The sequence below is a fragment of the Oncorhynchus gorbuscha genome, linkage group LG10, assembly GCF_021184085.1.
Source record: "Oncorhynchus gorbuscha isolate QuinsamMale2020 ecotype Even-year linkage group LG10, OgorEven_v1.0, whole genome shotgun sequence".
In the NCBI taxonomy this organism is placed as follows: Eukaryota; Metazoa; Chordata; class Actinopteri; order Salmoniformes; family Salmonidae; genus Oncorhynchus; species Oncorhynchus gorbuscha.
This window is the reverse complement of record NC_060182.1, coordinates 28,065,265-28,081,338: the sequence shown is the minus strand read 5'-3', so window position 1 is coordinate 28,081,338 and position 16,074 is coordinate 28,065,265. Positions and strand designations below refer to the sequence as shown.

General features: G+C 40.9%; 1 protein-coding gene across 1 annotated transcript in view; it reads right to left on the bottom strand.

Moving 5' to 3' along the window:
- Positions 1 to 5,912: 5,912 nt before the first annotated feature.
- epha2b (eph receptor A2 b) overlaps positions 5,913 to 16,074 on the bottom strand; it is a 34,131-nt gene continuing 23,969 nt past the window's right edge. Inside the window, exons 8-17 of the mRNA XM_046365483.1 lie at positions 15,100 to 15,199; positions 14,430 to 14,485; positions 14,208 to 14,333; positions 13,301 to 13,486; positions 13,088 to 13,149; positions 12,742 to 12,951; positions 12,399 to 12,548; positions 11,417 to 11,610; positions 10,339 to 10,494; positions 5,913 to 9,032 (exon numbers count right to left, since the gene is read on the bottom strand). Of these exons, the coding sequence (XP_046221439.1) occupies positions 8,924 to 9,032; positions 10,339 to 10,494; positions 11,417 to 11,610; positions 12,399 to 12,548; positions 12,742 to 12,951; positions 13,088 to 13,149; positions 13,301 to 13,486; positions 14,208 to 14,333; positions 14,430 to 14,485; positions 15,100 to 15,199 (1,349 nt within the window). The 3' untranslated portion in view covers positions 5,913 to 8,923. The remainder of the gene's footprint in view (positions 9,033 to 10,338; positions 10,495 to 11,416; positions 11,611 to 12,398; positions 12,549 to 12,741; positions 12,952 to 13,087; positions 13,150 to 13,300; positions 13,487 to 14,207; positions 14,334 to 14,429; positions 14,486 to 15,099; positions 15,200 to 16,074) is intronic.

The following is a 16,074-nucleotide window of genomic DNA, read 5'->3' as shown; positions in this document are numbered from 1 at the left end:
AATCTAAATTACGTATTGCCTCTTATCCGCTTGTCGTCCCCTTATGCCATAGCTTGTACATCTCAATTGTCATTAGAAACCATATTTGTTTAAGCAAGTCAGCCATATCAGCTATGTTTGTTTAAAAGTCAGTAAATGAGGCTGAATTAACTGTTTTGCTGCCATACAAAGCTCCTATGTTAGCCAGGTGTAGCAGCAGTAAGATGTTGGGACTGCTGTTGGGACAGCTTTATGTAGGCCTTAACAGTTTGTGGGCACCGTTTATCACCGTTAGTGCAATTAATGCAATTAATGTATTGTTTAGTGTTGTGTTGTGTACTGGCTTTGCTGGCATGCATCCCACTTTTTTTGCCCCACTAAGATTTACAGGGAGGTGTCTGTGGCTGTCCCAACATGTGGATTGCTACTGGAGAGTTTTACCCCATTTGACTTGCTGATGGCTTAGAACCGTGTTCCCTAAACATGCATAATGCTTCTACTGTTCCTAGCACAATGAAACCAAAGCATTGACTCAACGATTGCAGGATGGAATTGAAAACCACTGGAAATATTATCTATTATATTGACAAGATATTCAAGTGACCGCTTGAATATATGTCCTCAATGATGGAAGGCAGGCGAGATCAGGTGGGACCATTCTAGCCAATGAGAGGGCAGATGCGCATGTGAACAACAGACACAACTAAGTTGTTTTTCTCAAAGTTGCTGGAATTCCTCGTGCATCCACTTATATCAGTACATTTGTAACAGCTTAAACATTATGAATCTTCTATTCGATCAAATAAGCCTCATGTAATTAGAAACTCTCTCATATAACTCCATAAAAAAGGAGCTTATCTTACGTGGAGAGAATTGACTGCTCTCTTTTTCCCCTTCTCCTGTCTTTCCTAATCTACTTCTCCATTTTTTCCCTTTCTCTCCAAAACTACGGGTAGCACTTTTAGCTCCGCACGACACGTTTCGATGACACAAGCCTAAATGGCCGTTTTGTCCTCAAAAGCGTGGGCTTTTGGGCTATGATGCCTTGCCTACAGCTAAATTGGCAAGGTCTTTGGTTGCACTGTCAGGAAATTGCATTAATCCAAAACTGGGCTGAAGTAATTTCCCTTGGTTCTTAAAGTGATGCCAGAGCCGAGGCTCAGTCCTGGATAACAGGGACAAGAGGCCTCAGGGCCAGACGAAGCCTCCTCCTCCATCTGCCTCCTAATTGGTTTAATGACTGTAATTATCTGGGGGGAGTTCACATTGTGCACCAACGATTAATGGCCCCCAAAACATATGTAGACAGGAGGAAATTATGGGGGGGGGGGGGGGGGCGGGGCTGCGCAAGACTGTGGAGAAATGAGAAAGAGAAATGGAAGAATGGTCTTATCATTTTTGTGTTTCTTTGTTTTCTGTGAAATGTGCTAAACTCATATCCAGAGGAGGTAGCAACACTGGAGAGTGAATAATATTGAAGCGTAATTCTTAAAAGTCTAAACTGTTGGGGGAGGGGTTCTAAGCTGACATGGAATTGTTTTAAGATGGTCATACTATGGCTCATTTAGCTATTAGATTTTTAGGACCCCTTTAGGTATAAAACATATATATATGTATTTGATAAAATATTGAATTTGGCCTTTACTACTATAGTTTAGAGAAATGCACTGAATAACACATTCATAAATGGCAAAAAAGACAGTCAAAATATAAATCATAAGAAACAAAGTTTTGAGGTGTCTATCCTATATCTAGGCGATATAGGAAAGCTCAGGAAATATATTTTTATTTCTTTACACATATTTGACCCCTTTTTTGGGTAGGCTCAAAACTATCTTCATACTTCCTGATCAGGCCCTACACCCAAACAAGGGCACTGCGTTCATCCACCTCTGGCCTGCTCGCCTCCCTACCACTGAGGAAGTACAGTTCCCGCTCAGCCAAGTCAAAACTGTTCGCTGCTCTGGCCCCCCAATGGTGGAACAAACTCCCTCACGACACCAGGACAGCGGAGTCAATCACCACCTTCCGGAGACACCTGAAACCCCACCTCTTTAAGGAATACCTAGGATAGGATAAGTAATCCTTCTCACCCCCCCCCCTTTAAGATTTAGATGCACTATTGTAAAGTGACTGTTCTACTGGATGTCATAAGGTGAATGCACCAATTTGTAAGTCGCTCTGGATAAGAGCGTCTGCTAAATGACTTAAATGTAATGTAAATGTTCCTTTCATTTTTTAAACCGGTACCGGTTACCTTCAGGTGAGTCCCGTGACACTTGTGTTGATCGCAGAGCAAAACGGAGAACACTGCCATGTTTGGGAGAGTCACTCTCCCCTTTCCATAGAGTGGTGACCATAATAGTTTCTAGGTCAAACCGTTCGGATGCTGCAGAAGTTTTCATGAGAAGACCGATTTTCAGGATGTCTCATGGTCTGACACACTGCTCTTGCTCTGCCACCTTTCACTGCATATGATATAGCTTAAACTGACAGATTGTGATGGGTATTTTTTTTGTGGGTTACTTAGATGGTGCGTCAATCGACTCCAGGGGGTTAAATGGCTAATCCAAATTGAAAATAATTTAAACCGAACCTGGACCCCATATGTACAACTATTTAAGACTATACCACCCAGGCTGTGTGTTGTTAAAATCGAAAGTCTTCTGCAGAGCAAAATCCTCCTGCGATGAAGCACCAGTGAGACTCCACACAGACATATAAATGGCAATTAAACAGTATTCTGTAAAATAGGTAAAAGAAGTTCTGGAGTGAAGACTTTTTCAGAAGCACAGACTGAAACCTTTTGTCTCTGTTTTCTGGTGCCACGCCGGGTATGGAAAGGTGTCTCTGGGGCCCGAGCCTAGTACTAGACAACAGAGACAAAAAGTAGCTTTTATCTTCAGTATTCAGGCATCCATTTAAATCATCAATTGTGCTAGCAATCAGAAACACTAGCCTCCCAAGTGGCGCAGCGATCTAAGGCACAGCAGTGCTTGAAGCGTCACTACAGACCCAGGTTTGATCCCAGGCTGTGTCACAGCTGGCCGTGACCGGGCAACCCATAAGGCGCCGTACAATTGGCCCAACCTCATCCGGGTTAAGGGAGGGTTTAGCCAGCTGGGATTTACTTGTCCCATCGCTCTGTAGTGACTCCTTGTGGTGGGCCTGGGCACCTGAAAGCTGACTTCAGTTGCCTGGATGGTGTTTCCTGCAACACATTGGTGCGGCTGGCTTCCAGGTTAAGTGAGCGGTGTGGGTTGGCATGGTTGTGTTTTGCAGGAGGCATGCCTCTCCCGAATCCATAGGGGAGTTGCAGCGATCAGACATGACTAACTACCAATTGGGGAGAAAAAAGGGTAAAAGTACCCCAAAAAATGTATGCAATCGGAAACACTTCAATAATCTTATAGGATGTTTTAGATGAAAATGCAAAGAAAACTGGAAAATTGGGGAAAGAGAATCATTTTCAAAAGCATGAGAGTAAGGGAAAGAAAGGAGAGCTGAAAGAAGGAAGACCAATATAGACACAAATTGGAGGATGTGTTTTTTGGTCAGGAACCCATCTCTAAAATTAGTATGGATGTAAATTCCACGGTGTTGCCGGTTTTGAATCCACACATGAAAATGAGAGTTATGCAGAATTAAAAAGGAGTGGACGGGAGAAGTCATACATGAACAGTAGCATGGTCATTTCTTTTCCACAATGGCCATTTTCCAGAAGAACAGAGACATCTTTAAAGCCACAAAAAGCAGGAAAGCTAAAAAGAGGAAAAGCCACAGCGGGCCACCACACAGAAGAATCCACAGGGTAGGCTTTACTTTAACCATGTGTCCCATTCGCAGGCATCGACTCACAGCCTTCAACACAATCACCACACAAACTATTGTGGCCTACAGCTAAGCCGCGCACAAATATATGCATGCATGCATGCTCACACACACACACACACACACACACACACACACACACACACACACACACACACACACACACACACACACACACACACACACACACACACACACACACACACACACACACACAATGAAATTACTCTACATACAGTCACTGAAAAGTTTCAAGTTTTAATGTCACATGTTGTAATACGGTCAAATGCCTTTCTTGCAAGCTCTAAATCCAAGAATGCACGAATCAATAACAATGTAATACTAAAAATAACAAGGTAGACCAAAAGCACACAATATAAAAATAAGAAAAACACGATAAAGTAAGTAAGCATACTTACAAGGTTACTTACATACTTACAGTTCCAGTACCAAATTCACAATGTGCAGGGATACTAGATCGATAGAGGTAAATATGTATAGGGGTAAGGTGACTAGGCATCAGAATAAATGGTAAACAGAGTAGCAGCAGTGTATATTTTTTTTATTTTACCAGGCAAGTCAACAAATTCTCATTTTCAACGACGGCCTAGGAACAGTGGGTTAACTGCTTGTTTCTGTGCAGAACAACAGATTTTTACCTTGATCTTGCAACCTTTCGGGTACTAGTCCAACGCTCTAACCACTAGGCTACATGCCGTCATATATGATGACTGTATGCGAGTGTGTCTAGGGTCATTATAAATGCATGTGCATATTATGTGTGTTTGAGCAAATTATGAAGTGAGTGTTTGTATGTGTGTTGGAGTATCAGTGTGCATAGTGTGTAGGGCCCTGTCAGGATACATAGACACAGCATAAATATAAGAAAACAAATACAAAAGGTCAATTCAGTCTGTGTAGTCACAGCAACTGTTTGTTGGCTTAAATACATTCACATGGATTCCCATACAAACATCGATACACACATTTAGCAAAGAAATAGCTTGTGGTTCTGCTCTTGTTTTTCACTCTGGGACCATTTAAAGAAAGGTTCCACCACATATGAGAACCCTAAGGATGGAAAATGGTAGACTTTCTTGACCATTTCTAGGCATTGCATGCACCTTAGAACACACTATGTTCTAGGCTAAGTCAAGGACAAAGACCATGACATGGTCATGCTTACATGACTATCACTGTTCCCATGCTCGGTCTACCTGTTAGTTCTATGTTGGCCGACTTTCCCAGCTATATTAATTCCGTATTTAAATATTTACATAACTTTTCTCCTATGTTCATCTTATCTAATGGAAGGCATTATAGGCTTTGTTACCTGCATTAATCAATCCCAGCTAATTCAAAATGGACAACGCCAGACCCCAAGGTCAGCCTGAATGAGATTAGGAGAGGCTTGGTCAACACCACAAAGTGCAATTTAGAGAAGGGCAGGTCTGGTCTTGCTAGACTGCATGGCACAGCGGTTTTCAGTCATCTGCATTTTGACCCGACTCATTCGAGATCTTAAATCTCGAAAAGTCAATGATGCCAGTTGAGTAAGTGGCTAATGATCGTTCTTATTATTTTGAGTTAAACATAAGTTTAAAGTTCTTGGGAGAAGTTCTGATACTACGCTGGTGATTTCCCAAATGGGGAAAGTCATTTAATTGTAGATCAAGATATCATCTCTTTTGAAACAAACAAAAACACAAGATAATGATCAAGAAATTGAGAATGTTTAACATTTGGACCAACTGTGATTAATCTGTTATTAAGTCCAACTTTTCACTGTTAATTTATTTGCTATGATAATCTAATGCCCTTTCTATCTCAAATTATTTCAGTGATGTTGACACGAACTGCATTCATATCAAGCCAATACAGGAATTAAGTTATTGTAATGCTCTACTCTTTAACATAAGCAAATAGATGTTTGTGACTCAAAATGAGTAAACAGCCACATTAAAATGTTATCCAGGTTTAGTTTGACACATTCTTTCCCATGTAGCCAATCTGGGGGGAAAAAACAAGGATCCAGGAAATCTAAATCCTCAGTACTGTGTGTGTGTAAAATACAATCAATAAGTGAACAATGCAAAAGGAAGTCAAATTTCAGGCTTTATTGTGAGTGGTGTTTTTTGGCACGTCAAACATTGGTCAACGGCAACGAATGGAATCAAATATGAATGAAGGGCAATGAATAGTTTGTGACAAGACAACCTTCAATTACAAATAAATCCCAGCTCAGTGTAATTATGAACAATAAATAAAAGTAAAAAATAAATAGACTATTAAATAAAGTATAAAACAAAGAGTTTACTTTTGAAATCAAGAAATGGTTCATTTGTCTGTAAGACAGCAACAATAAGAGTGATGTAACTGATGAAAGTTACCTAAATTCAACATAAAATTTGTAATTTCCCTATAAAAAGCAGTAAAATATGCTTACAAAGTCCAATTATACAAAAGGCAATAAACCCCCCCCCCCCCCCCCCAGAAAATCCCTTTTCCAAATGAAAATCTAGTAAACTAATAAAAAAGTACTATAGACTTCTATATTCATAAATGAAACAAGGAGCATAAGATGTGAAATAAGACTATCCAAAAAAGTTCAAGCAAAAAGTCAAGTAGTGAAGAGAGAGAGACTAACAAACCGTCATCTTTTTAGAGCATTGGGATAAATGATGCACACAGTCTTTTGGATATAGGCTGGTAGCAGATCTGTTTGTGCTCTTGCAAACTCTATTGTTTGGTGTGTTGGCAAGAGCACTAACTGATCTGGGAAAACTATTGGATATGGATGAGCTGGTCAATTAAGACTGAAGAAAACTGATACTTTCTTGGCATTACCAGAAGCAAGCACTTTATCAATGCATTGAGAGGAAAAATAATAGAATGGTATTATTATCTGCATTCTCAAAGCAAATTGTTTCATCCCATAAAACACTTGTTACTAAACACCAAAATAATAAATAAGGATAAAGCAATTAGAAAAAGAATGGTAAATCTATGTTGTGATTTTAAAAAAAAATACTTTTACTGTCACATTGAAATTGCATATCAAACTACACTTTACATTCTCTGAAATCATCGCAACAAGCATTTCTAATCCTAAATCTATTTAATTCAAACATGTTGGGCACTTGATAAAGCTTGACACAATACCTTTCAAAATTAAATCCATCATTAAATGGGTCGTTCCACCAAATAGGTACCTTTTAAAATAGCATAACTTGGTGAAAATAAATGTTTTATTTCACATAATTATAACATTGTCATAAAGAGGACATGTTCAAAATATAAATACATATATTTTTTAAATCCCCATCTCAGAGGTTAAATTTTAAAAAATGACGATATTAACTGCTTATTAAGTGCCAAATAAAGTAACAGGGTTGACGACTTAACCTTAAAGCAACCTTAAAGCAACCTTAAAGCAGCCACAAACCCCCTTGTGACAGAGGTAATGGAAGCTTGTGTGCAGCAGTGGCAATTTCACAAACAATGAAATTGTTCAAAGATTTCTAGCCTGTCTATCCATGGGTAACAGGGTTGACGTATTATACTCGACCAACTCAGTCTTCCAACACAAAACGGCCAAAATGAGTAGAACTAGCTCACCTGCTTTCAGATTTTACTATTAAATGTTCAATGTCTCTTTTGAAAAAAAAAATTCCCAACATGGAATAGTTTCACCATATTAAAACGATAGTTCATTTCACATAACAGGGTTAAACATAAAATAAGGGACATGTTTAAAAAAAAAAGAAAAAAAGTAATGAAATCACTGACATTAAATAAATAATAATCTTGAGAAATGACTTACAATGATGGGCTTACAATGATGGTGATCATTTGGACAAATGTTGGGGTTAAGTGGGTTAAAATCTTCCTAGGGAGTCAAAGAGGATAAACTGAGGGACATGTCATAATGATGCATTTTGGCACTTTAGCAAGTATTCATTCACATAAGAAAATCAGATTTGTTGTATTTTCCACGTGGTCTATATTAAATATAACATGATGATTATTTGTGCACAATGTCTACTTAAAATATCAAAATGACGAAAAAGAACTAATTTCGTGGAACGACCCAAATATAAACAAATTCTTTCAGCTGCCTCATTTTATTTTAAATTGATCTTCCTATGGCATGATGATAATAATAATAATGGCAAGAAGATAGATGTTTTTAGATGAGACAACTCATCCCAATTGTTACTTATTTAAGTGCTTCAATGTAAGTGATGTTCTTGATCCCAATCAATTAACAAGCGTTTGCGGCCAGTTAAACTGAACATGAGGAGTACCTCATATCTTTTCACGTTATTTTCATATAAACTCAAATTCATATGACAGCTTAACATCTAAATCAAGCCCAGATAAGGCACAACAGTAGCCAACAACATCCCAAACTGGACTAAGACAATAACCTCAAGACTGTGGCATACACAAATGCACCATCATGTTAACATACATCCTGCCCAGGCCCATTCAGGTCCACTCTCTGCTTCGAGTCCATTCTCATTAGTTTAGCAAAAGATTACATGGACCACAATGTATTTCACTGGCACCAACACCGCCAAACTCATACCCAAAAGGCCACAGCAGTCCACTTCACACAAATAATTGCTTTGGTGTAAGTGGTTGTGACTTCTTAATTTTATCTTCTCAATATTAGTTGCTATGGAAACAAGAGACAACCTCGGTACAAGCTATTCCAAGACTTGTATCACTTGATTAGTTTCAGGGGAGAGAGGGGAAGCATGCAAACAAAATATTAACAAAGATTGGGGATTGAACTGTATCTATACAACTGACATGGATAATAACATATATACAGTATATAATATACACAGTCTAATCAATACATCTATTGTTGTAAAAATACTCCATTCCTTTTTTTTATTTTTTAGATACGCTTAACAAGTCTGTTAGAAATCTTTAAGATTGCACAGTATTGTCAGTCTCTTTTGGCTAGACCATGCCCCTAAGAAGTTTTCAGTTTGTCTGTCCAAAGCCGTCCCCGCAGCTCCGCTCCAGTCCAGTCCAACACAGAGTTCAAAGTTCAGTCAGAGTGCTGCCCAACTCAAATTCCTGCACCACTAGCATTGGGTCACACTGCAAATACACTCAGGGTGCTGGTCTGGTCTTTCAAGCCCAGGATGCTGTATGCAATTCTCTTCAGGTGGCCGGGCAGTCTTACGCCAATGTTCTTGATATCCCTGTGAAAAAGAAAGCAATTCAGATATAAAGCCACTGGATAGCAACAGAGGAATTCACACCTTGACCTGGTTTGGATTCCCTTCAAACACATTCTTCAGTGTTCCCCCTCCTTTAGGTAATATATATGAAACTGGATGTGAAAGCAAAGCTAGTACCCTATTGAAAATAACCTCTAGGGATTAGCCAGGAGGAAGTTTCTAATTTTCAAGAAAGAGCAAACATGAGGCAAACCCCTCAGACAGGCACACGTGACAGAGTCTGGTGAAGGTGTGCCACATCCAAGTCCCACATTTCCAGGTTTAATTACAGTCTTAATTAGTTAATGAGGATTCTCCATATCGCCTGTGAATCAGTTGCCTGGCAAGCAGAGGGAGTGTCGTAAATAGTTCAGTCAAGTGCTTCCAGATGACAAGAGATGGAGCATGGGAACGTAAAATCTCACCATGGAATATGACACACACTTCAAAAGAGGTTTCCCGTTTCCGCACAGCCCTCTTTCTTAGGATTAAAAGGAAAGCCTCATCGGTATATATGTTATGTAGACTATCTACCTCCCAGATACTGTGTTTATTGAATGAGTGATATATTTCTGGTTACAGTGCCTTCATCTGGGTATTTTGTTCATTTTTTGGGGTGTGCGTTGGTGCAAAGTCCTCTCCTTAACCACAAATGTGCTACGCTTTCTTAATTTCCCTTATCTCCACATTGCCCCTTCTAGTGTAGTGGCTGTTCTCTCGTCTTATCCTCCTCCTCCTTTCCTTTCATGTTGCATAAGCCATGAGGGCCTTTGCCCTACACAGCCAGGACCAGCGGTTTCAGGCTGCTGCAGAAGTGCTGCCCTGGGCTGCTGTTGTGGGCAAAGGAGGGATGGAGGAATAATTGAAAAAAGGAAGGGAGGGAGAAAGAGAGGGGAGTGAGCAAATCACAAGTCCCCACCACAAGGCCACCACAAACGAGCCTGCTCTTTCTCGCACTCCATTATTTTTTTTCCATCTCACTAGTTTTCTTGAGTTGTAGAGAGGCCAGAGTTTATATTGTCCGTAAACGGTTCTCTGGCTGTCGAAAGCTCCTTTTTCAAAATCAAAACCCCAAACACTTGGAAAACTAAGGACTTAGCTTGGGAACCAGTTGTTCTACATTGTGCAAATAGTGTATACATCTCTATTTAATATATTCCTATACTCTCATCCAATCTTAGATTTGTCTTGTTTGTGATCAATTGATTTGATGAACATCATCTCATTAAGTAACAGACAGAATGTCCCACAATCTAATAAAAAGCTTTTTTTTTTAAACACTACTCACACATTCTTCATCTGCAGCACCTGGTCCATGGTGACCACTCCAGCGCAGGTGAAGTTCTCACTATACTGGCTCATCTTGATGGACTCCAGCCACTCTGACACCGACCTGAAGGGTAAGCCGTCCGAACCACTTGTGCTGGGCAGGCGGATGGATACGCTGGAGGAGGGAAAGTAGGGCAGAGTGAGTGATCATCACCAGCTGCCCGACAATAGACAGAGATGACTGATTACCCAGCGAGGAAACGGTGAGATAAAACCGGTTGGTGCAGCTATGGGGAAACTGACAGATCTTTGTCTTTTGTGTCTAAAACATGTTCAGACACCAGCACACATACAGAGAAGTCAAGTAGCATAGTGGTTAGAGCGTTCAGTCAGTAACCGGAAGGTTGCCAATTCAAATCCCGAGCAGACAAGGTGAAAAACCTGTCGATGTGCCCTTGAGCAAGGCACTTAACCCCAATTGCTGAGTTGAGTTGCTGTTGATTAAAAAAGAAGAAGATTGAACCTTTATTTAACTAGGCAACATAACTTTGTAAGGCACTACATCTCAGTGCAAGAGGCATCGCTATAGTTCCTGGTTCGAATCCAGGCTGTATCACATCCGGCTGTGATTGGGAGTCCTATAGGGTGGCATACAGCGTCGTCGGGGTTTGGCCGGAGTAGGCCGTCATTGTAAATAAGATGGCCTACTCCGGCCAAACTCCAACGATACTGGGCCAAATTGTGCACCGCCCTATGGGACTCCCAATAACGTCCGGATTCGAACCAAGTACTATAGTGATGCCTCTTGCACTGAGATGTAGTGCCTTAGACCGCTGTGTCACTCGGGAGCCCAAAGTAGGGCTGATGGGATATGCAATAAACACATTTCCAATTCACAGATGAGTGTTAACACACACTTGTACATGTGTGAAATTGGACAAATATAAGCACCCAACAAATTATTATTAAACATGCACACATTATGCTGCCACATTATCCTCCTAATAATTAGCTTTTTCTTGTGCTCCACTCGGTTTCACCGTTTCTTGGATATACTTTGCTGTGTAATTTCCTTCTAGAGAGTAAAGGACTCATACCGGGGGTCGAAGTCTGCGATAGCCTTCAAGGACTCGGGGCTCCTGAGCAGCTTGTCCAGCAGGCTGACGATGTCCGGGAAACGGGGCCTCTTGGAGCGGTCCTGCAGCCAGCACTGCAGCATGAGCTGGTAGACAGCTGATGGGCAGTCCATGGGCGCTGGCAGCCTGAATGCCTCGTTGATGGCCTTCATCACCTGACAACCAGAGGCTAGAGGTTAAGTTTAGTTTATTCGCACCAAAGAAAACAAGTAATAGACAACGATATTTAAAATGTAAATAAAAAAACATAAACGGTGTGCAGGTGTGGTTGGATGCCCAAGGGCTGATATGAAAGCCACACCACAAAACTATTATACAATACAAAAGTACACCAATAAAAAAGGTTTGTTAAAACAGATAACAAAACCTACAAATTATAAATGTATAAATTAATTGATTAGTAATCCACAAAAAATTATATATATTTTTTTAAAGCAGTGGTGGAAAAAGTACCCAATAAGTAAAATGACTAAAGTAAAAGTGAAAGTCACCCAGTAAAATACTACTTGAGTAAAATAAATAAGTAAATATACTTAAGTATCAAAAGTAAATGTATATGCGCGCATGTGAGTGTTAGGCTATATGGAGGAGATTACTGAGTAGTTTGTTTCATCAGGCTGACCCCCAGTCTTTGCTTGAAGTTACTGAGGGATGATGATGTTTTGGCAATGTGAAGTGAAGATAATTAATGTGAAGATAATTCCAGAGTATGGTACCTCTCTATCTAATAGAGAATTGACTACGTGAAGTGCGGCAGTGCACTTTGAGACCCTACACTTGAATTGAGTTTCAACGAGCTGTTATGATAGTTGGCACTAGCATTCCTGTTAGCTGTTACTTCATGGGTTTCCATTGGTTTACGTTAGTGTTAGCAGTGTGGCTCTAATTGGATATAAGGCTTCCTGCCTTGTTTGGCTTAGTTATCATTAGTATTGTAGTGTACCTCGCAGTTGCTCATGTCCCAGTAGGGGCGCTCGCCAAAGGCCATGACTTCCCACATGACGATGCCGAAGCTCCACACGTCGCTGGCCGAGGTGAATTTTCTGTAGGCAATGGCCTCTGGGGCTGTCCAGCGGATGGGGATCTTACCACCCTGTTGGAGGGGAACCAAGTGTACAATTCACTCAGGTCAGAGGCCAAAAATACATTGTTTTGTTCAATTCAATTAAGGTACATCTAATTAAATGACAGTCCTCTATGAGCAGTTTACACTGAAATACACTGCTAACAAGGCAAAGGTGTTTGCAAGAGCTGAGTAAAGCCAAACGTTGCAACATGCAACTCACGCTGGTGGTGTAGGTGCCCTCAGGGTCGTCCTCCAGCACTCGGGACAGGCCGAAGTCAGACACCTTACACTCCAGGTTGTTGTTGACCAGGATGTTGCGGGCAGCCAGGTCCCGGTGAACGTAGCTCATGTCAGACAGGTACTTCATGCCAGCGGCGATGCCATGCATCATGCCCACCAGCTGGAAGGAGGGCATCTCGCCATCACGATCCTGAAGGGGAAACACATTGTAACACACACATACTGTTAGAGATAAATATTTTGAAGCTGTGGTAACTTGATCTGTAGTAAGTCTGTCTTTCACTTATAAAGGTAACTTGAATACGATGTACTGTAGGCCTAGTCACCTTTAGGTACTTGTCCAGTGCGCCGTTCTCCATATACTCAGTCACAATCATGGCATGCTTGACTGGAACCAAAAAAGGGCATACATACTGTTAACTACTGCACAAAACAGACAGGAAATATATACATATAGAATTTATATAGAGACAGGTCAAGTGAATGCTTCACAGGAGAATATTATTGGTAAAGGTCGTAGGCTAACAGAGCCTTCTTACATTTGGTGACGACTCCCTCCAGGCGAATGATGTTCTGGTGGGAGAACTGTCCCATGATGCTCGCTTCTGACAGGAAGTCCTGCCTCTGCTTCTCTGAGTAGCCCGGCTTCAGCGTCTTAATGGCCACCGCCCCCTCCTTCCGCCCTGGCGCTTTCAGAATACCACGGTACACCTCTCCAAACTCCCCTAGAGGCGTTGGGGAAAATGGTTTTAAAACCCAATGACAAGATTGAGCAATATTTCAAGCACTATCCTTTATAGGGATGTGGCTTACAGTGTTTCTCAAGTCTCAGGCGTTTGGGAAATTAGTTAAGGGGAAAGTAAACAAGGAAGGTGTCAAGAGTGGTTTTGCCCCAGGGACATTCACAGAGGTGTGTTATTGTGGGATTGTGTAAAAAAATAAATCAGAGTCTCCATCTCCCATCGGTTGACGCCTGTGGCGTGTTTGGGAGCATGGGAATCAGCTGTCACACAGGGGAGGGCCGAGCACAGTCGTGGGAAGGGGGGGGGGGTGGTTGGGGGTTCAAAGGGCAGATGTGGTCACACTGCAATAAACCCATCATCTGAGAAGTAGGAGTTTGGGCCCAAGGAGGTATAGTATAGCCTCTTAAATACTCAGTTTTCTGCTTCAGATACTTCTGTTTATCTGAATTATTATTGCAGATTTGAGTATTTTGAGACAAAGCACTGGTCCCCAAAGCCAAGCAATTGCCACACCAAATTATGTCTAAACATGCAGGGTGAGGACTTAATCCATTGATACTAATCTGGATGGTCTACCCACTGTCACTCAAGAGCACAAGCTGTAGCACTAATGCAACTGAAAATAAACAGAGATTTACTTGGATTGAAAATCCCTTTAACACCTTCTTCCTAAGCACATTGTTTTAACTGGGTTCTCACTCACCTGCTCCAATGACTTTCTGCTTGGTCACATGGCTGGGATGGATCTCGCTGGCAAACTTGAGGATGGCCATGTTGGGGTCCTCGTACGTGTGCGGATCCACATAGGTCTTCAGCGGCTTCAGTTGCTCTGGAGAAGAATACGAATAGATGGACATTATTGAAAGAACGATACAAATACATGACAGACACGGGGGGGGGGGTGTACTTATTTTCTTTTGTCTACCTGAGCTAGAGAAGTAAGTATCCTCTGGTCCTTGTCTTGTATGAGATCGCCTTCTCCTGAATAACAGAAAATAAACATCAGTAATTATCATCTCACTTCAAAACCCCCAAAAAGTCAGTTTCTCTTTTATCCTATCCTTTTTATAATTTCCAGCTTGTTTCAAAAGGCACCTAAGTCATTGGTGTGTGCCACCTCAATTCACAGAGGGAACACTTTGATAAGAGACTGGAGCCTGTCTGTGTTTGCTAAGCTGTGTCAGAGACAGACCTGAAGGACACAGACAGAGATGGCGGTGTGCTGCTGTGCTGAAGGAGCAGGGTCACCTCTAGCTTCTACAGAAAGAGCCAACCAGCTCTTATACTAAAACAATGTGCCACTTGGGCCCGCTTCAATTTAAATCCACTACTTGTTGGAGTACACTCACTGAGCAACGACAAGCCAAACTCAACACTAATTCTCCCCTAGTGAGTGCTGGATAACAGATAAGAGTGAGAGTAGCATAAGTATAAGGGGAGAGAGGGGTGTAGAGGTGGCTAAAATGAAAGAAAGGTCATTTGAAGCATTGACAAAGGAAAGAGATGAATGTGAAAGGAAACCAGTGAAGGGGTGTTATGAATGTGCTTTAAAAAATGACGAGGGGCAGAGGGGGGAAAAGAAGGTTGTTGCTGACCGTTTGCGTATGAGCAGGACGACCACCACAATCATCAACATGGCCGCTCCGCCAACTGCTGCTCCGAATATGACCCCTGTGTTGCTCTGGGACAGTGGCACTGTGGCACAACAACAACAAAGAAACACTTACACAATGGTAACACACTGACACACACAGCTGCACCATTGATTTTAACAAACACACCATTGATTTTAACAAACAAACACCCACACACCATTGATTTTAACACACACCATTGATTTTAACACACACCATTGATTTTAACACACACACACACACACAAAAGCTGCAGTAATTCAAATTAAATTAATAATTAAATGCACAAATAAATACATACACATAAATAGATAAATAAATGGATGAATGATTGCACACAGACAATTATTTAAATAATTAATCCCACTAATTTTATTTATGTTATTGTATTTCTTCCTCCAATATGATGAGATGGTGGTCAAGCAAACGCACACTACTGGTCAAGAGTTTTAGAACACCTACTCATTCAAGGTTCATATTTTATTTTTTACCTTTTTCTACATTGTAGAATAATAGTGAAGACATCAAAACTATGAAAAAACACATATGGAATCATGTAGTAACCAAAAAAGTATTAAATCAAAATATATTTTATATTTGAGATTCAAATAGCCACCCTTTGCCGTGATGACAGCTTTGCACATACTTGGCATTCTCTCAACCAGCTTCATGAGGTAGTCACCTGGAATTAATTTGAATTAACAAGTGTGCCTTCTTAAAAGTTAATTGGTGGAATTTCTTTAATTCTTAAGGCATTTGAGCCAATCAGTTGTGTTGTGACAAGGTAGGGGTGGTATACAGAAGATAGCCCTATTTGGTAAAATAACAAGTCCATACTACGGCAAGAACAGCTCAAATAAGCAAAGACAAACGACAGTCCATTATTACTTTAAGACATTAAGGTCAGTCAATATGGAAAATGTCAATAACTTTTGA